Source organism: Perca flavescens, chromosome 17 (assembly GCF_004354835.1).
Source record: "Perca flavescens isolate YP-PL-M2 chromosome 17, PFLA_1.0, whole genome shotgun sequence".
Classification (NCBI taxonomy): Eukaryota; Metazoa; Chordata; class Actinopteri; order Perciformes; family Percidae; genus Perca; species Perca flavescens.
This window is the reverse complement of record NC_041347.1, coordinates 28,996,659-29,023,619: the sequence shown is the minus strand read 5'-3', so window position 1 is coordinate 29,023,619 and position 26,961 is coordinate 28,996,659. Positions and strand designations below refer to the sequence as shown.

At 39.4% G+C, this 26,961-nt stretch overlaps 1 protein-coding gene across 4 annotated transcripts in view; it reads right to left on the bottom strand.

Moving 5' to 3' along the window:
• The window catches only part of nckap1 (NCK-associated protein 1), a 42,544-nt gene that overhangs the window by 11,169 nt on the left and 4,414 nt on the right, over positions 1-26,961 (bottom strand). For 2 of the 4 annotated variants that reach the window (XM_028602893.1, XM_028602894.1), the window contains 20 exons: positions 15,345-15,455; positions 11,948-12,040; positions 11,808-11,864; positions 11,229-11,371; positions 9,883-9,973; positions 9,396-9,533; positions 8,591-8,639; positions 8,312-8,468; positions 7,553-7,609; positions 6,903-6,999; positions 5,905-6,011; positions 5,655-5,787; positions 5,099-5,180; positions 4,910-4,968; positions 4,568-4,713; positions 4,334-4,466; positions 4,093-4,212; positions 2,435-2,574; positions 1,251-1,382; positions 4-222 (listed from right to left, as the gene is read on the bottom strand). In XM_028602893.1, the coding sequence (XP_028458694.1) occupies positions 4-222; positions 1,251-1,382; positions 2,435-2,574; positions 4,093-4,212; positions 4,334-4,466; positions 4,568-4,713; positions 4,910-4,968; positions 5,099-5,180; positions 5,655-5,787; positions 5,905-6,011; positions 6,903-6,999; positions 7,553-7,609; positions 8,312-8,468; positions 8,591-8,639; positions 9,396-9,533; positions 9,883-9,973; positions 11,229-11,371; positions 11,808-11,864; positions 11,948-12,040; positions 15,345-15,455 (2,264 nt within the window). Of the gene's footprint in view, positions 1-3; positions 223-1,250; positions 1,383-2,434; positions 2,575-4,092; positions 4,213-4,333; positions 4,467-4,567; positions 4,714-4,909; positions 4,969-5,098; positions 5,181-5,654; positions 5,788-5,904; positions 6,012-6,902; positions 7,000-7,552; positions 7,610-8,311; positions 8,469-8,590; positions 8,640-9,395; positions 9,534-9,882; positions 9,974-11,228; positions 11,372-11,807; positions 11,865-11,947; positions 12,041-15,344; positions 15,456-21,090; positions 21,134-26,961 lie in introns of those variants that run through there. The other 2 variants (XM_028602897.1, XM_028602896.1) reach the window with 2 other exon arrangements.

Here is a 26,961-nt window from a genome sequence, read left to right as displayed (position 1 = left end):
TACCAGTTTGTGTAGAGACTGGTGATGGTGGGTTCCCCGTGGCTGTCCAGGTGCTGCGTCTGCTGCAGCAGGACGTTGTTAAAGACCCGCGTGATGTCGATGGTGACGTAGTTCTCGATGGACTGAAGCACCGTCATGTAGGCCCGGACGCTGGTCAGCAGCTCGCTGGGCTTGGCTATCTCCTGAGTAGCCTGGTTGTACATAGTCATCCCCACTATAGACCTAGAGACGGAGGGAGTTAAGACAGTCGGGGTTTGAAATAATATATATATATATATATATATATATATATATATGTATGTATATATATATATATATATATATATATATATATATATATATATATATATATATATATATATATTCCAAATTAAGATTAATCGCTTTTTTAAATTGTCTTAACTCATTTAACTTTGCAAATATGAAGAAAAAAACAAACAAGGAAAGGTTCTGCTAAGTTCAGAATGTTTAATATCTTTCAGAACAACAGCAGCAACAATTTGGCTTATTTAGTCCTGCTGAAGGCTGCTGGAAACGGCTACAAACTGTCTGACTTGAGAGCAGATTTTTGTCACCGTCCCCGGCTGCTGTCGTCTGCTCTCGTCTACTTTACAGGCGAGGCGCAGTTCATCTCCAACGAGCCGAGAGTTCAGTCGCCGCAGGGCAGTCGGGACTCACCCGGAAATGGCGAGTGGAATGAGGTGACTAGTCTCTCAAAATCTGACGAAAATCTTCTAAACTGACCTTTGTTGAGCTGAAATGAAGACAGATTCAGCAACTGCATGGCCTATTTCTCGCTTAAAATGTTTTCAGAAACATGTTTCAGTGAACTATTTTAGTACAATATGCTTTGGATTTCCGGAGAAAACAAACCCATGTGACGCGTTTGTCCAATCAGCTGCCGGTTTTCATTACTTGGGCAACAATACAGAGTAGCGCCGCCTGCTGTTATGGAGGCGTATTACGTTTCTCAGTCGCCACATGAAGTAAACAAACACAGCTGCGTTAATTTCTTTAATTTTTTTTAACGAGTTAAATATTAAAAAATTAACGCAAAAATTAACGCGTTAATTTTGACAGCCCTTATATATATATATATATATATATATATATATATATATATATATATATATATATATAAAAAAAATGTAAAAGAAATAAGCCCTTATGTTTATAGTAACATTTCCTGTGAAAATCAATAAAAACATTAAAAAAAAGAGCTTTATTAATCTGCATGTGTTAATGCTTACTTGGTAAATCGGATCTCCAGGTGCGAGGTGAGGTACTCTCTTGGTGTGAACGTGTGCTCCCAGACCGCCAGGTTGGGAACGTAGTTGATGGAGAAGCAGAGTTCAGATAACGCTGTGTGGAGTTTATCCAGACTGGGGGGTAGAGAGAGAGAGAGAGAGAGTAAACAACAAGGTCAAAATGAGATAATAAGTCAATAAGATATGATGAAACTTTTACTAGTCTGTGTTTACAGCAACAGAATACAGAAGAGACAAACAAAAAGTATAACATAAGAAAAATACTACAAATGGAGGCAGTATAAGTAAGCGGCGATGTAAAAACCTCCACTAGTTCGAGTTCATTAGTTCGGAAATCGAGGTAGGGCTGCACAATATTTCGTTTTTTAATCTTCACCGCTCAATAACCATATCTTGAAAGGCTGCGACATAACCTCAAAAGATTTTTTGTGTTAGTCGACAGAAAATATCGGGAGAAAACCCTGCTCTTTAAAATTTACAGTAACTGTCATTCTTTTTTTAGCGCTGCCTTTTGTGTTCAATTCAATGTTGAATTTGTTCAATAAAAGAATGTTGGAAATCATTTCCTTTCATTTGTTTTAAATTCAAAAAGCAATGTGTTGTCTTTTAGCAGAATTCAAACATCAGAAATGCAGAACGGAGTTCACTTTGATATGTTTATTTATTGCAAACAATATCATTATCGTGATATTGAACAACGTTATCGCATATGGCATATTTCTTTCATATTGTGCAGCCCTAATATGAGGATAAACAGCTAAATATCACTACTGGGGCAGCTTCCTCACTCTGACATCTCTCCATTAGTGCATGTAGAGGTACTGAGCATGTGTGTGTAATTCAGGCTTGTGTGTAATGTGTGTAACAACAACAGAGTGAAAACATTGTAATTTCCCCTTGTGGGATTAATAAAGTATAAATTAAATTATTATTATTATTATAATCATCATCATCATGGCTGCTTGAACAAAGATGGATGTTTAATTGTGTTAAGTGAATTCAGTCAAACCAACAATAGAAAACAAGGCTATTCATCTATTATTAATAAATGACTACAGTCAATAGCAATTAACATTAATAAAAGATTAAAGAGACACAAAGAACAGTAAGGGAAGGAGATAAAGAGAAAGAGGGGCAGGGAAACGGAGTCTGCGTATTCAACTAACTTGGTGACCAGTAGTCTGTTCTTCCTCATGCTCTCCACCCCTGGTTTCTCTCTCTCCGGCTCGCCCTTCTTCCCCGTCGCCTTCTTGCTCTTCTTGTTCACGGCCTGGCTGATGGTTTTGGCACAGTGCTTAGGAAGCAGCTGGAAAAAGTAGGAGAAGAGTAGACAGACGGTGGGGAGAGCAAAGAAAAAGAGAGAAAAGGATAAAACATGAGATTGAGGAAAGGAAAGACAGATGGAGAAAGGCCGATTATTCACAGCCTGGCTGACGTTCTTAGAAGAGTAGCTTTTCAAAAGCTTTTCAAAAGTGAAACAAGCACTGATAGAGATCGACTTAAGAAGCTTTTAACGATGCGCATCAACAAAGGACTCACAACATTAACGTGACAGCATGTAATATATTACGCACATGGCCAGTTGTGTCTTGTTGCTCTTCCACATCTTGTGATATTAGAAAGTTTGTTAGCATAAGAACACTTTTAGGACTTTATCAGTGCATTGGTTCTATTGTAAAAATTGTTTCTACATTTATATAGCACCAGCTTCCAAATGTGACTCGTTATTGGCCAAACAGACATCACTTTTGGATTATCTCTCAAAAATCTGCACATGTAATAGCTGCACAAAACCGTTGTTCTTAAAAATGTTTCTTTGTACGGATTAACCCTTGTGTTGACTTTGGGTCACATTGACCCGTTTTCAATTTTTGTTTTATATCAGAAAATATGGGACGTAGAAATAAGCGCTGAAAATGTGTAGAAGAAAAATCTAACAATTTAAAACGTTGGATAAAGCAAAAACAAAGTGTGAAAAAAAGGCGTCAAAAACGGCGAAAACAAATTTATTAAATTAATGAATGAACTTTAGAGAGGCTGTAAGGTTGATTTCTGAACCATGGGACGATTCCAGGCGGTTACCTCCCTTTTCCAGTCTGTAATAAGCTAAGCTAACCAGCTGCAGGCTTATATACGATCATATAATCAATAATATAGTGTGAGTAGAGGGAGGCAGGCCAGTACAGCCTCTCATCAATGTTTTCATTTGTTTCCTTTTGTATGCATCCTGTCCCAGAACTGCTTGTTACTAACCTAGCTCTGGGGAGTTTACTCCCCGGAGTCCTTATGTTTCTTCCCTTCAAACGCCCGGCCGCGTCTGCTGCACCCACCCGTGCTCGGCAGCGCCATGTTTCATCCCGCAACGTCCTGCTGTGACATGAACTACAACGACTACCTTCAAAGTCACTGTTCCACTATCTTTAATGCGACTATTATCGCCATCACACCCCCAACCGGCCCCGTCAGACACCGCCTACCAAGAATCTGGGTCTGCCGAGGTTTCTTCCTAAAAGGGAGTTTTTCCTTGCCACTGTCGCAATAGCCACTGCTAATGCTTGCTCTTGAGGGAATTACTGTAATTGTTGGGGTTTTGTAAATTATAGAGTGTGGTCTAGACCTACTTTATTTGTAAAGTGTCTCGAGATAACTCTGTTATGATTTGATACTATAAATAAAATTGAATTGAATATATGCTGTACAGATATGTATCAATCTTCTAATCTAACTCTCACCAAGAAAGGTAATAAGTGTATTCCCCAAAATGTCAAACTATTCCTTTAAATTGGTTGCCTTTGTGTGTGCTCGCGTGTGTGTGTGTGACTACCTGGTCGCTGAGTGTACATTGTTCAGTGCAGATGTCAGTGATTAGGTTTCGGGCCTGTTTGGCCATCTCATCCAGAAACATGTTACACAACGACAGGCTTCGATCCCCTATGTGGTGACGCTGTGGAGGCAGAAAAGTAAAAACACACAAGCAAAGTCAAATGTTTCTCATCTGGATGAATGTGAGTGTAAGAGAGCGTATCCATCCATCCATCCATCCATCCATCCGTGTGGATATTTACCTCCTCAGGACAAAGCTCATGTGTACAGGACATGAAGTGTGTGCAGAGCAGAGGGAAGCAGATGGAGTGTCGGCTCTGGGAGGGAAGCTCCAGGCACTGCTGGAACATCTTTTCAAACGCACGGCTGTAGAAGCTACACGCACACGCACACACACGACGAGATATATAAAACGAGGGATAAACACATACCTCACACAAGTCAAATATATTTAAATTTGTGTGTGTGTGTCTTACCAGAAAATGGACAGGTCTGACGTCTCCACCAGCATCTCCACCAGAGAGTCCACCATCTTTGTGTGGAAGATGATGGTGTTCATCATTTTACCAAGCTCCTTGTGATCGGCTATACCAAGACTGGCTTTAGAGACACTGGTGTAGGCCTACAGAGAGGGGGGAAAAAGTAGTCTTATTATTGAGGTATTTTTCTTTCCATTTACACCCCATTCCACAAAACACAAAAATATTAATTTGAAACATGTAAGTGGAAAGTACAGAGACATTTCCCTGGAACAACGTATCACAGAGCACAGGATAAATGTTTTTAAAGAATTAAAAGCACTAGAATTGTGTGCACACCTGCAGTCTGAACCAGTCCAGTCGCATGCCCCGGAAGTCAAACACCTCTCCATCCTCCACTGGAACACAGAAGCACAACAATTCCCTCCAAATCACAAAAGTTATCATTAACACTTTGGTTCCTGACTTGAGATCTGTTATCCCCCCCACCCACCCCCCCCTATAAGCTTTGAAGTAGTAATGGTTCACCTTGTTTGACACTGAGAGAGGTCATAGTGTTGACAAATGAAGACATGATTATAGACTCATCCTCTGGACACACTGACAGGTTCTATCAGATGAAGATAGGATAGAAGTGGGTTAGAAAGTGTGGAAAAATGTCTCTTCTAAAAGCCAGTGTTGAATTCAGCTTTCAACTGAGGCCCAAAATGTGACCATTTATCTACGTAGATTTCAACCATCAATGGGAAACAAGACCACATTCTGCACATCACTGAAAAAGATAGAAAATTACAATAGCTCTTGAGAGTCCGTTTTAACTGTAAGGTTTACAAAACTTCAATTTTGACATGAAAGCTATAATTAATTGTATTTTGCAACGATGAGAATTTTCCTAAAGTTGGATATGTTTTTAATGTTTGGATGTGTAATATCATAGATTTTAACATGGTGGGCAGTAAAGTTGTATTGTAGAAAACTTTCTGCATTCTGTCCTGTGTTTAGATTTTGTGTAAGAGTAAAGGTGTGTGTGTGTGTACATTTTCAGAGCTGTGTGTGCATTCAGAGTGTGCACATGTGTTCATACCTGCACCAGTTCATTCAGCACCACAGCATCAAAGCCAGACAGGTACTGGACGTAGTACCGCTGCATCACAGGACCGTACTTCCTGACGTGAGCTCGGAGTTCCTCCATGTAGAAGATCAACTCCGCTATGTGTCTGTAAAACACACAGACGTCAGATTTAGGACTAAAGCAACCCAATCAGCCAAACAGACAACAAGTAGTGCAATGATTGTGTTACTGTAGGTGTGAACAGGTGCGTATGTTTGCCTACTTGTCTATGAAGTCATCTGTGCTTTTCTTCTGGATGTTGTCTGCGTGTCGAAGGAGCCAGATGATCTCGTCCCGGGCAAACGACAACGCCATGAACACAAACAACGCCTAGCGGAAACCAAAAGAGGCAGACATGGAGAAATATGAAGGGAAAGTAGAGAGAAACACACAAGGGAAATGTAAAGATAAATTACAGTCTCTGAACCAAATATGCTAAATGTTTACAGTCAGTCTAGCTTAGCAAATAAGCTGTGCTACATTGATGAAGGTCTCCATCTGGCCAGGGGAACATACAGGGCTTTTTAAGGTGGTAAAATCTGTCTGTGCTGATAAGCTGAGAAGTTTACCCAGCATTATTTAAGGTGGTATTGCAGTGTTTTAAGAAGGAACTGTACATTACATTAGTTTCCAATATTCCACAAAGGATCTGAGTTATAATAAAGAGACATTTAAGTTGAAACCTTTATGTTTTAAGGTGGTATGTAACTGGATATTGTGTATAGTCGTTTGTAGTGTGTCTTAAATCGGTTTATGTTGTTTGCATTTATTATGTAACACTTTTTTATTCTGTCCTTTTGGCCTGGTCCCTCTTGAAAAATAAATGTAAATCTCAATCTCAAGACTTTTATCTGGTTGAATGAAGGAAAATGAAATGAATGTATTACACATGATTATATTATCTCAGTGATACTTGGCAGCTGAACTAAGGAACTAGAAGCATTTTAGTGTATTTTTGTGTTTTATACATTACATTAGGACATTGTAATCGTCTTTAGAGCTGACCTCTTGTAAAGTAATTTCATATATTTGTATTGTGATATTTAAGTCAGTAAACTAACTAACTGAGCTTTTTAAGGTGGTATTTTTATTTTATGTGCTACTACCTTAGCTATTAGCTATCCAGGTTGGTCATTTAGTGCTGCTCATCCAATTCCTCTAAACAGAATCTAGGGTTATTTAAGGTGTTATTTGACCATTTAAGGTGGTATTTTGTGTTACCTTGGGACCTAGTAGTCCGGGCTGATCGGCTAAAACAGTGGCCAACTCCTTCAGAGCTGATCGGAGAAACTTGCGTCTCTCTCTGTGCATCGAGCCTCTGCAGAGAGACAGAGCAGATGGAGAAGTCAGAGCAGAGCATCAACACACACCCACACCCACACATCATGATTAAATGGTATTTTGACATTTTCAGGACAATCCTGCAAGAGGGCTAAAAGTAAGCAGATGACAAGTGACGGCAGAAGAATGAGAATGAAGATAAAAGGGGAAGACGGAATAAGTAATGAGGATAAAAGCAGAGATGGCAAAGAGGGGAGGACAAAACAGGGGGGGACTGAATGAGGGATAAAGCGAGGCAGAAGGTGATGCATCTGTTTGAGATTCCCAGAGAGAGAGAGAGAGAGAGAGAGAGAGAGAGAGAGAGAGAGAGAGAGAGAGAGAGAGAGAGAGAGACTGGAAGCAGAGCTGAAATGATGGGAAGCAGGAGAACAAACAGGGATATAAATCAATAAACCAGAGACTGTGGGGAGTGAAATCAATTATAAAAGGCGATATGCTTTTTGTGTTTTGTGAGGAACAAAAAAGAAAGAGTGGATGAAAATCCCATTTGGGATGCAAAGAAGGGATTAATAAAACCATGATGTACTTACGCATGAGACAGGGCCTGTTCCTTGCACTCTCTGATGTCATTGATGCGTTTGTTGTAGCTGGGAAACACACAAGAAGAGAGGAGGCATTTCAGAAGTTGTAAGCTACAGAAAACTGAAATTGTTGTGTAAAAGAAATGGCTTTAAAAGGTCCAATGTGTGGGAATTTCTCCCATCTAGCGTTGAGATCATATATCGCAATCAACTCTCTCGCACCACGCACCTCAAAGTACGTATTACAGCTACAGTAGCCTTTACGCTTTTTACTGATGGTTTCTTGCTCTTTTCAATATCTTTTTTTTTTTTTGGGCGAAGAAGAAGAGTCCTGTTCCTGAAATTTGGATTTTGAATACGTGTGGTCCTCCACGTTTCCTTCTTCAAACTTGCCGGGGCCGGGAAGCTACTATACCCATTAGCAGCACCTGAGTGTTTATCATGCGACAGCAAAAACGCGAAAGAAAGAGCAGTATGTCCTGTATGTCGATTACCGGTTAACGTATTTCAAGATGGCGCATGAATATGGAGCGTCTACCCCAGTTCATGTGAACGCAAATGTTAAATTTCAAGCCAATAGGAATACTTTGAATTGATGGCGGTGGTAAATATTCATGAAAAAGGACAAGTTTGTGAACGGGCAACACAGATTTTGATAATGAACAACTAAACACGTTACACACTGGACCTTTAACAAAAATAAAAACCGCCCATGTGTAAAATACCCAAATACCACCCATGTGTATCCTCGCATGTAGATTGTCTTACCCTCTGATGTTCACAAACAGATCCTCTGCAGCCTTGTGGATGTGGAAGACTTCGTCTCGGAACAGACAGAGGCAGGTGGAGCTCTGCAGAGCCAGCTTCCACAAAGACAGCGCTGCTGCGTCGCTGTTCAGCACCGCGTGACACAGGATGAAGCCGACTAGAGGGAGAACAGCCAGGAATAAACCATTTAGTACAATTTAGAAGCCAAAATAAACATTGAACGAAAGGAGCCATTTTAAATGAACGAGACCCGACACAAACACTTTCTACAATACTTACAAACAATCCACTTCTCCATTGCGTCCAGTGACAGGTATTCACATGGCATCTAAAGACAGACGAGCGGTGAGTGACAGACAGAGGATCAGGATTTCACAGTTGACTTTTCCAGTTAAACACACAGGTGAGTGGATTAAATGCCTCAGTAAAGGTCAGGGTCAAGCGATCACCACATGTTGCCTTTTTAGTTTTGTAATTATTCATTAAAGTGGTCATATTATGCTAATTTTCAGGTTCATAATTGTATTTAGAGGTTGTACCAGAATAGGTTTATGTGGTTTAATTTTCAGAAAACACCATATTTTTGTTGTACTGCACATTGCTGCAGCTCCTCTTTTCACCCTGTGTGTTGAGCTCTCTGTTTTAGCTACAGAGTGAGACATCTCACTTCTGTTCCATCATTGTTGGGAGTCGCACATGCGCAGTAGCTAGGTAAGGACTACTAGCCAGTCAGAAGCAGAGTATGAGGGCGTGCCACGCTAGCAGCTAGGCGAGCATTATAACGTGTGTTACACGTTTGTATAGAGCTGTTTGGAGCAGTTTGTGAACAGTGTTTTCTGTTGGAGATGGTAAGTCCCTTTGGGGGTGGACTTTGGGCTTTTTCACTTTGTAAACCTATAACGTGCACAAAAAAAGATATATAACACAAAAAAGGAAAGGTGGAAAAGCCAAAAAGCATAATATGAGCACTTTAATAATTACTAAATATTGAAACAAGCGATTTCTAGACATTTAATCTAAAATATTTCCCCTTGGATCGCAGCTATAAGTTAGGCAATTTCAGCGCAGTCGTCGTCATACTAACAGTGTCTGACTGGGCAGGGTTGAGCATGGTGGAGGGAGCAGAGATGAGAGAGAGCAGCTGGGCGTTCCTCCACTGGTCGGCAGACAGATTCCTCCTGGGATAGACCATCTGAAGACTGATCAAAGCATCTGACAGGGACTGGAGGAGAGGAAAGACGAGACAGGACGAGGAGGGAGAAACAGGAGGAGAGACAGGAGGGAAAGAATCAAACAATTTTTTTTTCTTCAGTCTTACAGATGACAACTAAACCAAATGATGGTAACTATTAGTGTACAGTGAGCTTTCTGGTAATCTAGTTGACGAGCATGTATTACTGTATTGCATCAGTTTTTTTTCCCCCAGTCTCTTTCAGCTCCCGGTTACAGAGCAGGACTACATCCACTGTACACATTGAAAATCATGCTGTAAACTTTAACTACTTTTAAGAAGAAAGTCTGTGCTTACAGAAGAAAAAGGCACACCCTGAATATGGACACAGATAACCGACCTTTCCATGTGGAACAAACTCCTCCATCAACTTCTTCAGAGGGTTCTCGTAATCCACGATCATCTGGCCCAGCCTGGGGTACTCCCGGTCACTACGAAACACATAGTACCACAGTTACTATGCAGACCATAGTATTGGGATTTTTTTGTGAAGATTTTTAAATTGGATCATTTTTGTTTTACCAACGATTCACCTAAATATTTTCTGTATATGCGGTACTACATCATATCCGTTTCCAGCAAAACAGAGCGAAAGCAGAAAATGCAGAAAATCCATGTTTGCACCTTACATCCCACTCCATGTGTACTGGTCTCGATATTATGTTTTATTTGTATTTTTGTATATTATGTTGATATGTGCCTATATGTATATTGTCTCTATTGTACAGTATGTGTGTACATTACCATTTCTCTATGTTTATTACTACATGTCTATTTGTTGAATGTATAGAGACTTAAGGCTGTTTGATGGTCGTGTGCAGGCTCCACGCAGAGCTTTAGCCGTAGCCTACGTAAGTGGCCTGGCGTTTATACTTGTGCAATGGTGTGTGCATCGAGCTGCCGTGTGTCTGTGTGTGTGTGTGTGTGGGTGTGTGTGCGTGCGTGCGGTAGAAGTGAGAGAGTGATGGCGATTAGCTTCCGAGCGAGTAGTGACTCTAGAGTCATAGTGAGAGAACCAAAGGGTCTCCCCTGTTCTTTCTGACCACGGTGGGAGATCTGTAGCAGGAGAAGTTAACCCTCTCCTTGATTTCACGTTGTTTATGGAGAAGGAGAACCAGGAAATGAGTCGGGGGAAATGCAACGCTACCAAGCCACAGCCGAGCGACGCACGTCACTGCGACGTGTAGTTAAATTTTTCGAGAGGTGCACGTCAGGCTACGGCGTAGGGTCTGGCGTAGATGCAGCGCGGTCTGCGGGGGTACGCCGTCGATTCTACGCACAACCATAAAAAGGCATTTAACACCTACCCAAGTCAAATTCCTTGTGTATGTATATGTATACTTGGCCAATAAAACTGATTCTGTACTTCTTAACAAATGAAATACATGTCTGACTGACTGACTTGTGATGTGCATTCTTCTTGGAAAACAATCAGTTTTTAGAAATGTCTCCTTATATATTGTCTCTAGAAGTGGATTATTCAGCCTTTGCGTTTGTTAAAAGAAGGAAAAGAAAATCCCAATACTCAATACTATCGAATCGCGGTACTTCTAGAATCGCGATAAAGGAAAATCGCAACACAAATCGACTCGGCACCCATGTACCGTGAAAGGATGGAATCGGGACAAAAGCATAGCGTCTCGGCCCTCGCCTGTCCTCTCATCGACACGAGTGTGTTTCAGTCACCTGGCTCCATGCGTCATCTCGTGGGCGTAGTTGTACAGTCCTATGATGGCTTTCCTCTCCTCTATGCGGGACAGTATTGTCATCAGAGTAGTGTAAGTCACCACCAGGTCCAAGTAGTTCTTGGTCAGGTCAAAGTTCACCGTCTGACACGAAACAAAAACACGAAGGAAGAATTTTTCTTAATGAACAATATGGCCCGAATCTTCTATTCAGATATAGGTCATTTCGTATCTCGATAACGATATATAGCATGATGAATATTTTCTTGTAATTTAATAAATGGTCTTTATGAAATAACCACATGGTAAGGCCTATGTTTGTATACTTCTGTGTGAATTAAAGACTTGACAAATGAAAAGTACTGAGAATTTTCTTATTTAGTTAAGAACTTTCGTGCAAAATGAACAACAGTCGAGTGACATAATAGAGAAAAATCCAAGCAAGCATAATTCTTTTCATCTAGTTATTATCTTTGTAGAGGTAGAATTTATGGCAGAGTTGTTGTATTAGACTGCATTAGTTATCACGGATAGTAAATGATGAAGTGGCCACACTGAGCGTTTGGGTTATTGGACTTACAATGTCAAAGAAGACCTGGCAGGCGTCGATGGTGTTCAGCAGCTCACACACATGGTCCTGTTGATAGAGGAGTCAATATATGAATACCTTCATTAGAATCGCCGCCATATAAAAGTGTGTGTGTGTGTGTGTTTTCCTACCTTGAATTCCATGACATCTACGAAGGTAAAATAGTAGAGAGCCAGGTTCTTCAGAATCTCTGACTTTTCCTTCTGCAGCTGAGCCAGCTGTTGCTGTAAACATGGCAGCAGACACAAAAAGTTATATATTTACATATACTGTACATATGACACACATACATATATATATACACATATATACATATATATACATACATATATATATACATACATATACATACATATATATACATATATATACATACACACATATATATACATATACATATATACATATACATATATATACATACATATATATATATACACATATATATATACATATACATATATATATATACATATATATATATATATATATATATATATATATATATATATATATATATATATATATATATATATATATATATATATATATATATATATACATACATACATACATATATATATATATATAAGTAAAACCTGTTTACTTTGTGGCTGTTATCAATTAATCAATCAATAATTGTATCTCTCATATATAGCTTTTTATATCTTATGTACCTTAAAAAGTTGTTTCTCTGTGCTTTAAGGCTAAGCTGACAACTCACTCTCACAATCGGCCCACTGGCCGTGCTGTTCTCTTTGACATTTATTAACTAAATATCCAAATACATGAGTAGGTTAGGTTATCAAATTTACGGACTCAAAGATTTTTTTCTCAAATAAGCTCAGGTCGGTTGTTTGGAAATAATTCTCTTCCACATTACACTTTTTGAAAACTGGAGTGAAAATTGTCTGCATATCTGTTTTTCTCACCCATCTCTTAGACTGAAGAAAAAAAAAATCCAATTATGGAGTTTCCCTTCAGGGATCAATACAGTTTATCGCATGTTGTTCAAATTAATTACAGTTTCTCTTCATTTTGACTAAATTAACAGCAAACTGATATAAATTAGATACTGTTGCTGAATAATTTAGTGATATTGAAGCTGGCAAACTCTAGCCTTTCTTGCACTAATACAAACAGAGAGAGACACACACAGATAACTAGATACAAAGAGAAAAAGACCCCGTTTTAAAAAGGCAAATGTATATGAAGTAATTTTACTTTGGCAGAACATTTCCTTTCATTTGGATATTTGTTGGGACATACTGATGCAGTGACATTATTCAGTGATGTTGCATTAAAATATATTTCTTCTCTTTTGTTCAATTATATATATTTTTTGGAAACAGAATAAAAGTCAGGAGCGCACAGACTTTTTCAAAAGTTGCTTGGGTTTCAAGTTCAACGTCCCGGCTGCAAAGAACGCACAAGAGAATAAAAATGTTCGACCAAAGTAAAAATCGGACTATCAAAGCAAAGCCAGACGGTCCATCTATGATTGCGTTTTCTAGAAGTCAGAGATTTAAAGACAGAAGTGAGACGGAAAACGAAGCACCAGAAGACAAAACCTTCTTCTGTGCTTGTTCTGCTGTCTGGGAAAGTTCAAAACTTGATAATAAACTCAGCTTGAAAAGATTGTCGCATCAATCTTTTAAACAAGATGGAATATATACAGAAGTGTAAAAAGCAATGTTATTTTAGCTAGGAAGAAGCAGTTTCCATTTACATGACAGAAAGGACTGAAGCATACTGTATGTACGTTTTGTTTAAGCTCAGACCCAGCGCTGTGTGTTTCAGGTCAGAAGTGGAACTGTGACCAGTGAAACTGCACAAGATAAAATGGAGAAGTGTGAAGAACATGTGACGCTGCTGCTGCACCAAGGAGTTAAAACCTTCGTTACTTGACCCAAAGTCAAGCAAATAAACCATTTGGAACTACAAATGTTAAGGTAATTTTTAGATAGGTAACTAGTAGCAGTCGGGAAGTTGGTTCTGGACTTGATCCGTTGTGGAGCAACTATGCTCGAACCAGAGCTGTTTGGACCAATCAAACTGCCAGGGCGGGCTTTATACGATGATGGACAGATGATCAACCGTAACGTAATCAACCACGTCAACAAAGAGCGCTTGGGTTGAAATCGTTTACAACAAAAATTGTAGAACTTGAGATGTGTAGATTCAGCCATCGCGTCTGTTATAGAAGATATCGACAGTGCATTCATTTTAAAAGAGGAACAGAGAACCCACGATCAAGGCATTTGCTGATCGGAAATGTTTTTTTCGTCCTTCCTATGGGATTCGGCAAAAGTTTAATTTATCAGCTGGCCCCGATGGTCGCTAAGAAGATGTGAGGCGTAATGAAAACCGAAAAAATACGTCACATACGCCGTTGTTCTGATTGGTTGTAGGTCTATCCGTTGCTCCGATTGGTTGCAGGTTTATCCAATTGAGAGCAGAGGCATTTCCTTTCCTAGTTCGGTTGAATCACGCCCCATAATCACAGCCCAACGGAGCAGAATCAGACCACGACGTCAGGCTAGGTAATTAGAGGGTTTTCTGTCAGTTCTCCCTAATTTTTAATAACAAATTAGTATATCTGCTTCATAACACTCCTTAGTGCAGGCAGTCAGCCAGTCACTTCAACAGCCAGCCAGTCGGTCATCAAGCCTTCTAACCAACTAGCAGTCAGTCGGCAAACCAGGTAGTTAACCAGCCTCACAGTCACTCGGTGGATGGAGGATAGAAAGTAAAAATGCTGCCAGCAGAGAGGAGGGAAAGCAGAGCAATGCAAAAACACACTTCAAAAAAGCTTTAACAAAATAGGTACCAAAAAAAAAGAAAAGTACATTTTTACAAAACTTAGGTAGGTGAACTAAAATATAAAAGTTACAGAAACTTAGATACAAAAACTTACCAAAAAGCACAAGTCCGGAATAAGCCAAGTTTAGCATGCAAAACACAAACGAACACAGAAACAAAGCAGAAAACAACGTAAGAGACAATTTTTGCACAGTTATACCGAATAAAGCAGTTAGCTAGACACACAAACATTCACACACACTCTCGCACACACAAACTCTCTCTCACACACACACACAGCCGTTTGCTAAATGACAGTTTGACATAAACACATAGGCCAGCAGAAGCTACATGTTAAGCTAACACGTAAAGCTAAAAGAAACATTAGATGAGCAACGACTCGTTTTGTTCCCACGACACAGACACACACACACACACACACACACACACACACACACACACACACACACACACACACACACACACACACACACACACACACACACACACACACACACACACACAGCGTGACAGGGATATCAAACAGTCGGCTAATTTACATTTCTTGAATTTGTCAAAAGAAAAACCGATTTACATTTTCAGAATGAATTAATTCTTTACAGAATGTACAGTTACACACCTGAAGCTAAATCGATCATACAGGTGAACGGACATCTCTTCCTCTTCACAGCATACAAAACACACCGCAGATATGTTAGTACTTACGTTATTATTCCGTGTTTCCACAGCAGGGAACTTCCTGACAATAAATTTAACCGCAGACTCCAAGTTCTTATCAACAAGATAGGAGGGCTTAGCCTTGGGATCGCCACATGCCTGGAAAGGAGAGGAGAGGAAGAGGTGAGGAGAAACAAAACAAAAACTGTAGTAAGTACACAGCAGCTACTGAAACACCTAGGCTCTTTATTTAAGCATTTATGACAGATATCATTACTATTAATCTAACATTTTTCTTTCCTCGTGGCCAGGCATGTTAGATGTGTGGTCATCGCCAGGGAAACATTTAGTGCTCACAGTGAAAACTGGTTTATCCCGGCCCAGGATGTGACAAGGGGATCAGGTGGATGAAATATTGACACCACTGACATTAAGTTTTTTTCCGGACCAAAACATGAAAACAAAAACTTACACAAACTTGATAGTTGCAAGTGACCTGTGCAGTCTAGTTTGCCGTCAATAGACGCACGTCAACAAGGAGCGTTGAACAATCAGCGGGGCAGACTTCCACTTGGCTGAATTAAGTTTGTGGTTTTCATGTTTGGATAAACCAGCTTCGACTGCTGTAACAGACTGAGCCTGGATCGATCAGTGGTTCTCAACTGCTGCGCTGTGGAGAGACATCAGAGAGCCGAGCCCTGATACGAACACGTTCATTTCAAATACAATTAGGCCTGTATCAATTATAACATAATTGTCAATTATTTATTTTTTACATTAACTGCTACCATTAGCTAAGGTCTTAAGGCGGATGACTGGTAATTGTTGATTTTGTTGAGATATGCCAAATTGTAATTATATAAGTGATTAATGGTCGGACTATATCTTTTTTGGCATATAGTATATAGTTGTTGGCACTTGACCCTATAGGCATTCATAGCAACAAAAATGACAAAGGGGGCGTTGTTTACTTTGTAGGCTGTGTATTTGTGTTATTACATTATCTGGGTCACATAACGGTGATGTAACTAATTGTAAAGCAAAATTTGGAATTGTCACAGCTCTAAATACAAATCTACTCTTTCTACATATTGTATTTGCTGCCCCTTAACACAACCAGCTCAATTCTGGAGTAAAACAGTTCAAGCGTCTAAGAATTTGTCTTAATCATCCAGAGACGTCGCACTAACTGCTTGCTCTTGGGAAAAATTACTGTAATTATTGGGTCTTTGTAAATTATAGAGTGTGGTCTAGACTTATTCTATCTCTAAAGTGTCTTGAAATAACTCTTGTTATGATTTGATACTATAAATACAATTAAATTGAATAGAATCTTAATCATCCAGAGACGTCGGCTTTGCCAACCATCAAAAGTTATGCTTTGGCAAAATGTCATCCACAGCGCAGGGAGGATGAGAACCACTGAGAGAGTCCCAGGTAATGAGAGGGTTTCCGTTTCAAACTGAAGTGTCTCTGAGCGATCACTGGTTAGTACCACTGCATGACGGCAGAGTGATGGACAGGTAAAATGAAGAAGGGGTTGAATGAAAAAAAGAAGAAAAGAAAAAGAGGAAAAGAAAGGAACTTAAGTGAAGGGGGCACACAGAGAAATGACTCAAGAGACAGAGAAGTGGTCAGAGAGAGAGAGAGAGAGAGAGAGAGAGAGAGAGAGAGAGAGAGAGAGAGAGAGAGAGAGAGAGAGAGAGAGAGCCCTATTTTAATTATTTCACTACACCTGCAGAGATGCCTTTTTCTTATTATTTATATTGTCACCTACTCATCTAAGTGGGTATCTGCCTGACTTTACTGACGCTGGCAGGAAGCAACAGTGCTCATGCATTATGGGTGGTGTTATAGTGAATGGTGAGGAAGATGTGGTCCATGCATGTGCCACAAACGGAGTGAATGTCTAAAGTTTGTTGGCTGTCAACGCAGAGGAACAATCCTAGAAGAGGTCAGTGCCTTCTGACCGTTCTGACGATTCAGTTCCTCGCGGTTTAAGTTTACAAAGTGGAAGCACACAATTAGAAAAGCCATTAAAAAGTAACATGAAGTTACCAAAATGACATCGACAACACAAAACGCGATGCTATAAATGTAATGTTTCTACCCGCGATAACACATCACAGCTGATGAACCGACAAGGCTTGAAAACAGTACCACGACCACGAGCCTGGATTTCAGTTTGCATGGCGCTGAAACATTTCCAGCATCAGCCAGTACAAAATAAAAACCACAAAACAGCAACACATGCTAGTTCACACAAGCACGGAAGGTAAATGACAACAGTGGGCTGAACAATCTGCTTTTGTTGACACGTGGCAGTTGATATTTTCACGTTGTGGTCCCAAGTGCAACACACCGCACTGTTGACAATGGGTGTGGTCCGTGAAACAGACTTGGAAACCAGAGATCAGTGCAAAAAAAAAAAATGCCTCTCTGCCATTGAGGATTTAAAGTTTCATCACCCTTTACATTTACAGATTAGCTAGGACTACTACATAATCACACGAGAGCCACTACTGTGGACGTTGCTGGTTTAACTGCCAGTTTAAGAGGAAAACAGTAATCAGCATCTTGCTGCCACATTGCATCTGCTATAATTCAACATGGGATGCAAAATGGTGCAGGTGTAAAATAGGATTAATTCACTGTGAAAACTATCCTGACAACTGGTAGCCTACCCTGCAAGCAAAAATCAACTACACAATATGTGTCATGCTAGCTACCTAGCCAAAACCCAGTTTAGTTTGTCTGTTTGGTCCTTAGCTGAAGCTAGGCTACGTGCTAAAACACTAGAAACAAGCAGGCTGAGCTCTCATAGAGCTGGGTCTTAAACACAGCCACTACTGCGGGGTCTCACACAAAACACTTAGGGGGGGTTTGACACAGAAAAACATACAACACCAACATGATTTCAATACCCATCAATGACACAGACTGGACCTAGAGTCTCAGCTTGTTTCCTTGCGCCCACTTCTCTCACACCTGACCACATTTCCAACAATGTTCATAGTCACCGTCATTGTGCGTTCACTTCTCACACACCTAAACAGATTTTCTTTGGCCGGTGGGTGTCGAGCAGACTGAATTTTTACATTTGTAAAATGAGAAGCAAGGAATCAAGATGTGACTGTTAAATCCATGCAATTGCAAAAGCACAAGCCTTGCTGTTGTGTTGCTAAAACAAGAGATTCTTCTGATGACAGCACACCACTAGCTGCACCCTACACAGCAGACTAGTCTCTACATTGGCCACTAAAATGTAATTACCCTTTGACTCACGCCGGGGAACTGCAGAGTAAAAAAAAACACTGTTTGGTTATTACATAACATTGGTATGCTGACTATAAGGACTGGACAAGTGTTTTCCATGTTTAGCCCAAATTTAAAACTTGTTGTTGCTGTTGTGGTCCAAAGGCTCTGCGACAGCTCTCCTTTAGACATTAAGGTTGTTCAACAATGTAAACTTTTTAAATTAGAGTCTGAAATCCTTATTTTACAGACAGGCCTGCACTGAGGATTTGTGCACCTTACACTCTTCTTTGTTAATTTGTGATGCTTGCACCATATATAAATTTAACTGATTTATTTACTTACTTGTTGATGCGTTCAAATGATTGTAGGAAGTCCCAACATCCAAGACTTACAGGTAAGCTACCAAAAGCAACCTTTCCATAATCAAACTATCCAAATCACATTGTTCCAATAATCATCTGGTGGGATTTCCTGACTATACGGTTTGTGGATGTGATGCTGCACGGCAGCTGACTCTTCCATGTTAGATATCAGAAATCCCGACTATAACTTGAAAGCAAAAAAAAAAAAAAAAAAAAAAAAAAAAGAATAGTTTTCATCACTGTCTGCTCTCAGAACTGCATTACAGGCGACAGTGACATGGCTTTGACGAAGAGATAATGGCAATTACCAACACATTCAATGTAAATGCCTAGTCTGCGGATAATGGTTGGCAGTAATGTACAGTAAGTTATACATAAGTTGTAATAAAATGGGCTAAAACATGCAAAACCTTGTTTCTATTACACTAGCATGTTCTAGAGACCTAGTTTATTTTTGTAGATATAACCACACCATTGCAGTGTCTCACCAGTTGATTAAGCTTCAACTAGTCTAATCTACTAATAATTCTTTTACTTTCAGAAGTAAAAAGGGACAGTTGCTTAGCATCAAAGAACAAAAGCATGAAGATTTGATCATTTTCTGTCATTTACATGGCGTGGCATTGTCCATTAGTGCTGGTGGTGGCTAGTGCAATAAGCTAGTGGGCTGGGTTTTGGGTGGGGAGCTGATGGAAGAATGGATGGAAGGAAGGGCGCAGTGAATGAAGGGACAGGGCATGGGAATAAGCTGAGAATCAGTAGTGGTCAGGGAGGAGTAAGGGAGCTGTTGCCTGGATACCCGAACAGACCTTAGTCTCGCCTCCACCGTCGTTTCTCCACTCCGGGAGGCAATTAACATCTGAGCTTCTCAAAGGGTCCCCACATTGAAACATATGGCAGGGGACCCTGGACTAGATAGCACTGGGCCCGGGGAAACCTACGTCTGAAAACTAATTATGGCCACTAATTACTGGATGAAATATTCCAACACCCCATGGCACCTTTTTAGTGATCCGTCAGAGTCTCTGTAAGCCACGCAAAATACAATTATCCTCGCTGAGATGAATTAGTTTTTGTCTGTCATGCATCCCAGTTTGAGCGCTCTCATTTTCACAAAGAGTGATTAACTGCTACAAAAAGCAGAAAGAAAGAGCTCCAAAGAATGGATGGTTTCACGTGATTAGTAACAGAACCACTAGAGAACCACTGCAACTAAGAGCTAGCTGGCTGACTGCCTGGACTGCCGGCTGGCAAGAGAATCATTTTCACTCATTGCAATTGTCAGCATTATTTGTACTTGGAAACCAAGACACACAAAACTTTTAAGGCTTAAAAGAAGAGCTTGATGGAAATTTAAGTGCAAAATCAAATGCCAATTCAGTTCATTTATGAAGTAGACTTTCTTTATAATTAGTCATCGGAGTGGTTAAGTGGTGGTTAGTCGTTGGCTAATAATAAACTGCAGAAAATATTGTTCAGATAAACAATATTTAATCTACATCAGTATCAATGTATAACATTTCTAAAAATCCATCAAAATATACATTTTTAATACATATTTTCCATTCCATTGCTGATCATCAAATTGAAAATGGAATTATCACTACCATGTCTAGGCGCTGATTCACACTGCATCCTCTCTCTAAATATATCTAAAATATACGCACCTATTTTGTCAGGTACTGTTGATCACATTGGCACATTTAAATGCCATATTCATAAGTGAAAACGTAACTACTTGCAATTGTTTTACGTTTCTGGTATTCACAAAAAAATAAAAAATAAAAAGGTATGTCAAAGCTAGTTTTGGCTATTGCTTTGCAGACTAGTAAACTGGGCAGCTAACATATCTGAACTACAAGTTAAAAAGCTCTCTCTTCTCAATTAAAGCATGGAAAACAATGTGCATGGGAGTGCTGAATCATAAGAAATGAATAACACACTGAATTTCCATTGAGGGCTGGTCAAACCGACAGTGAATGGAGCCCACCCTTGCTCTCAGCATTACAGATTCAAACATGAAGAGGAGTGAGGCACAAAGGAAAAGGACCAACAGATCAGTACAGGTAGCCAGGAGGAGGGGGAAGGAGGAGGGGGGAGGAGGAAGAGGAAGGTGTTGAGGAAAGGTGAAGGGGGTGGGGTTTCATCAGTGGAAGGTGATAAACTTTGCAAACCTTCCAAACTTGTCCTTGCTGCATAGGAGAGGGGGGAAGCATTGGAACGGAGAGAAGAAGAGAAGAAATCAAAACAAAGAGCCCACCCAGACAACCTGCTGGATCACTGGTCTACACATTCACTCACTCGCTCACACACACGCACACACACACGGACACACACGCATGTCTTTAAACAGCTGCTCTCACACAAGTGTTTTCTGCATTATCTGAGAGTTCAGTTAAGGATAGCCATTATGGCATTTCTTTTTAACACAACACATACAAAAACAACACATGCTGTGCCGACATGTGATCATATCAACACTTGTTTTAACGCACGCTGTCTTCAAAGTAACACAAGGTGTAGTATCCCAGCACCCACGCACTCGTTGAAAATAACACATCCATTTTAAGAGTGTGTGGAGAATAAGAAGCTGAAATAATATGGCTGACAGTCCGGCTGTCAGCGACTCCCCTGTCTTATACAGAAACTGTGTGAAGGACAAAGTTTGGCCCTTGCAGGTTCCCTGGCTGCAATATTTGCTCCACATTTATGCTCCACGGCTGTTGCTTAGTAACCGACAATGCAGTGTTCCCTCATCGCTGGAGGCGATGCTCTGATGCATGTTTGAATTGATCACGACATGGTTCAATGGACATCTAGCGACATGAGTCACTTATTTTTACTGTGCTGTAGATTAGATTCAATAGACTTTATTGATCCCAAAATTGGGAAATTCCAGCGCTACGACAGCTTAATATAAGACACATAGCACACATACAGAATATACAAGAAATAATAAGAAATAGGATAGAAACTGTGGGTCAAAGACGTGGCATGTCAATTCTGGTGTCCAAAGCATATTCATAATGTTAAAAAATAAATATACATTTTAAAACAGTGCATTATATTGCTTTACTCTCCCCTCTTTACTCACTCGTATGAGTATTTATTGCAAGAAATGAAAATTTTAAGAGCCATTGAGCTCCAAAGTACCAAACTGTCCATTCTGGGTAACGGCCAGACTTAAAATCTAAGTAATCTGTGAGAAAAATGTCAAAAGAATTAATAAAAGCATTATTTTTCTACGTGGGCATAATTGTGTGGATGTTTGCAATTATACCTACAAATATAATAACAATACTGAGCTTATTTATTATTTTACACAAGAAATATTTTTGTCAAAACTTTTGGATTTCCCCAATGTCCCTCCTCGGTAACAGACATTCAAATGCATACATTACCCTCAATGCATTTGCCTAGTCATGTAACAGGATATTACATCATAAAGAAGATTTGGGAGGACCCCAAAACATCTAGAGAGTTTAGTAATTATCTTAAAAAAAGTTGAGATTTTGCTTTTTCAGTCATTGGTGCACTTTGTCCAAAAATCATGTGTCTTTCTGGATAACTCTAATAAAACATATTTAATGTTTAATAAAAATAGAAAGTGCTTAAATTGGCGTTTTTTGACACTTTCATTTATTTTCAAATTTTAAATCCTTATTCGTCTTTGACCCATTAACGATAACGGTGTTCCCAAAGGACTGTGATGGCACTTTTAGAGGTATTTGAATACAGCTGTCGGCCAAAGAGTAAAATTAAATTGTTGTACAGAAATGCCAAACTAAGTTGAAGTTAATTTAAAAACAGTTTCTCCATTTCACTTTTGTCCAACAGAGAACACTCACAAGTACTTTTTTTTTTAAAGGATCCGTTCCGATCAAAAAAAAAAAAAAAAAACACTATATATTGGCCTACTCTTGGCCAATATATCGGCATCAGATTACCCGATATCAGTATCAACCTAAAAAACAAAAACAGCATTTAGTGGGTTAACTCTAATGTCCATCAACTGGAAATTATCAAATATGATCCAATCCACCGCATTGGATAATGACCTTACTTGGTGAATGGCGTACTGGCCATATGTGACCGATCCACATCAAATACAGCTTCTTTAGTAATTCAGTGTTTCCACTATCTGTTTTTGGGCAACAGCAATTTCTGGTACACAACATTGGCTTATGTATTATTATATAACATGTATCAGATGAGTACTAAGTGTTCAGGGGAGAAGAAAAATACTATTGGTGCAATCCTTTTTTTTTCTCTTCATCATATCGTCACATTGTTTACGGTTGGGCAGTAAATCTTGGCATCAAAGCCACAGCCCCCATACGGGTGATTACAACCCATGGTGAGGCAGTTAAAGCAATCCAACAGTTTTCTAGGAATAACATAGTTATTCAAGTCAAATAAATGTTAGACGTTCTGGTTCACATGATTTTGCGCTTCAGATCAAACTTTGGTTTGATCATTTCTTCTCTTTCTTAAAATGTCGATGATTCTAATGAAGCGTTAACTCAAAGGGATACGCCACCGTTTGTTGAAATAGGGCTTATCACGGTCTACCCTGGCTGTACATAGGTGGGCCGACGCATTTTTTGTCTCAGTGCAAGTAATTAGGTTGTTTTTATGTCTTTTGTTGGCTCACTTTTACTCACAACATGCTAACCGGCAACATAGGATTCCATTCACTATGCTAAGCTAACTAGCGGCGGCGCTGCACCGGACTAAAACAATGCATGCACAAAAAATGCATTGGCCTACCTATCTACAGCTAGGGGAGACCAACAAACGGTGGCGCATCCCTTTAAATTATTAAAGGGATTAACTGCACATTGTTGATCGGCCCGTTTTCTTATCTGTTGAGTTTCTTCTTTGGAGGAAGAAGAAAAGGAGGAACAAGAACAGTTAAGGAAAACAAGACAGCGAGACAAAAAGGGGCGAGTTATTAACAATACAGTCATATTTTACCCATGTAAAGTCTTTTGAACGCAATTTGTCAGATTCGGGAATAAATGTTACACATGTGACCCCTTTCTGTCTGGGACGACTGAATAGGCCACTCCAACTAAATTTTGCCTCTTCAAATCAAATAGAAAAAAATACAAATATTAAATGTGCCAACAGTCTGATACAATTCCGTTTGAACTGCACTTTTCCCAGGGGAACATGCCAGTCGGACCTTGAGAAATGTATGGAGGTCTAGGGCAACTTGTCCCTTAACAGCTCATAAAATGCCCTTGAAATTAAGAATGAGGGGTAAAAATGCCCCCAGCGATTAGGGGTGCTCTTCATTAAATGTCAACCTATAATTCTTTTTCCCAGTGGGTAATTACTCATGTGTGACTGCAGCTACTGTCCCCTCGGAGCCACCGTAGGTACGCCTGTTACCAGGCTACACTTTCCAGTGTATTCTGGGCAACAAAAAGAGAGAGAGAGAGATTTTGTTGATCAGAAAACAGCTGCTGTAAATGAGCAGCATGAAGCAGTAGGAAATGTTGGCACCACACAGCCAGTAGAAGAAGAAAGTCCTGATCTCACACACACCACCGCATCATTGAAAAACTATCAGTATAAAACTGACAAAACAAAGCAAAAGTTCAGCCTAAAATTAACATCAATAAAAACATTGTTAAAGCTTTACAAGGGGGAGGGGGGGGGGGTTCTGTAGCAGGGCTTTTACACCAAACTGCTTTATAATTTACAGGTGGTCTCGTGTTGCTGCGTCTGTTCTGTTGATACAGATACAGTAGATCGTGTTGCTGGTAGATAAAGAGCATTTAGCCTAGCTGCTAAAAAGATCTCACAGTTTTTGTTTTAGTGTAGTCTTGGTGCATTTGAAAACGTATATTTTTAACTAACTGCACACTATCTTAGGAGACTATGGGGATTACAGGGGGTTTAAGGAAGGTTAAGGAAAATAAATACCCTGTAAGCGCTGTGTGCAAGACATGATGTTAGAAGGTCCACTGGCAAAAAGATAAGCACAGCAAACAAAAACTGTAATGCCACTCAGCCAAGATTATTTGAGGGAACTGTTACAAGAACTTTTAGGAAAAGATTGTAAGGTTTTCTGCAGCTAGTCAATGGTGTGCATAATGAGTTAATATGTTTAAAAAATGGATAAGAACATTGCTGTGATCTTAGATGATAATATTACCATCAGTGAGCATGAATTGCTCTCTCCCAAAAGGTAGAAACAAGACAACCAAGTCTGTCACCTGTGTTTTCATCAAGAAACATTAATTAAGCTACTCCACTGATGAGAAATAAGAGAGCTTTGTGGGCACTTTAGCAGGGAATTTCTGTTGGAATTTCAGAAATAAAATGATTAAACTTGTCTACAAATTGCTATTGAGGGGAACAGAATCAGCCCACTGATTGTCTCACAGATTACTGTCCTGGTTCTTTCGTTTCTACTTTTGGGATGCAGTTGTTATTGGATGCTGGAGTTTTCTAATATAGGTAAAGGTAAAAAAAAAAAAACATAAAAAACACATGAACAGCATTTCACGGTGGATATTTTCAGAAGCCTTATGGTGAGGCAGATCAGGATAGATATGAAGATGATGGGACAGACAGAAAGAAAAAGGAAGGAAGGAAGGAAGGAAAGGAAGGGCGTACTAAGAAGAGTAATCGGCAGCAAAAATCTCAGTGATTGTGTCTGACGGCTCATACTGTCTTGTAACTTCCGTAGTGAATAAAAACACAGATTTGTTCACCATGTAAAGTAAAAAGTTTACATTTTACTACGGGGTTTTCTACTGATACAAGTTATCTCACATTATAGTTGAGAATCAAATTATCTGGTGATAAATAATCAAACCTAATTTGTATACTACATACTTTGGAAATAACTGCTGAACAGTATAAGACAACTCAAATGGAAATAAATAGGAAACAGTATAGGCTTTCAGACAGTTTAACTTCTACTCTAAACTAAGACTGTTAAGATATGACTGACCTCTTTCTCTCTCTCCGTCTTTTTTTTTTTATTCATCATACATACCCAGGCACAAAGGCTCGTCCCATACAAACAGACCCACTACTCTTTCCCTCCCACTCACACAAAGACACACACACACACACACACACAAACACACACACAAATTGGTGTAATTCTTGAGCAACACAGTTAAAAGTCAGTAACATTAAATACATGTTATATTTTTTTATATTACTGTGTCTATTGGACGGTGGTAATACTGATGCAGTAGATGTTATGTTAATGTCATTGAGAGGGGCTTCAAATATAAAATGATATATTAGTTTATCCATTCAAGTTTTTTTTTTTTCCAACCTGGATCCTATTTTCCTATGTTTTTGTGTCCAAGTGAGTGATGGGAACAACAATCTTTAAAATTGGTCTAGTATTAAGCTGCAGTCGGCAAATTCACTAATGACCTGACAAGTCCATCATGTTTTCCACATGAAGTGAGTAAAACACCTGCTAGATAAAGCTAGGGCGCACAAAGAAAAAGAGCTGCTTGCCCTTGTGTTTATTTTTTATAATATATACAGCTACTTTAATGATGAATCAAATGACTATGGAAGCCCATTTCTGACAATTTTGTGAAAATAAGATCCTGTAAGTCATCATAATGTGAATCTTTCTCAAAATAATGAAATAGTTTCTCAAAATAATGAGAAAATATCTCAAAATAATGACTTATTATCTTAAAAATAATAACTTAGAACCTATTTTACAAAATAGTATCTCAAAATAATGACTTGGTATATTTTGAGAAAACTTCCCATTATTTTGATAATGTTTTTTACTTTCTTACTTAAAGGATTTTTTTTTCATAACATTGGTGGAAATGGGATTCCATTATTAAGCGACAATAAGCAGACTTGCTTGTTACTTTTGCTTCATTTTCTTACAATTTAGTCAGCAAGCTAAATGTAGCTAACGTTAGCTGCCAGCTTCGGTGAAAAAAGAAAAACACAAAGTAAGATTAACATCAGACTGCTGCCGTGTTTGGTGTGCTTCGTGTTTTGGCTTTTGGTGGAGCAGAGACGACGCCCGATTGCCAGCT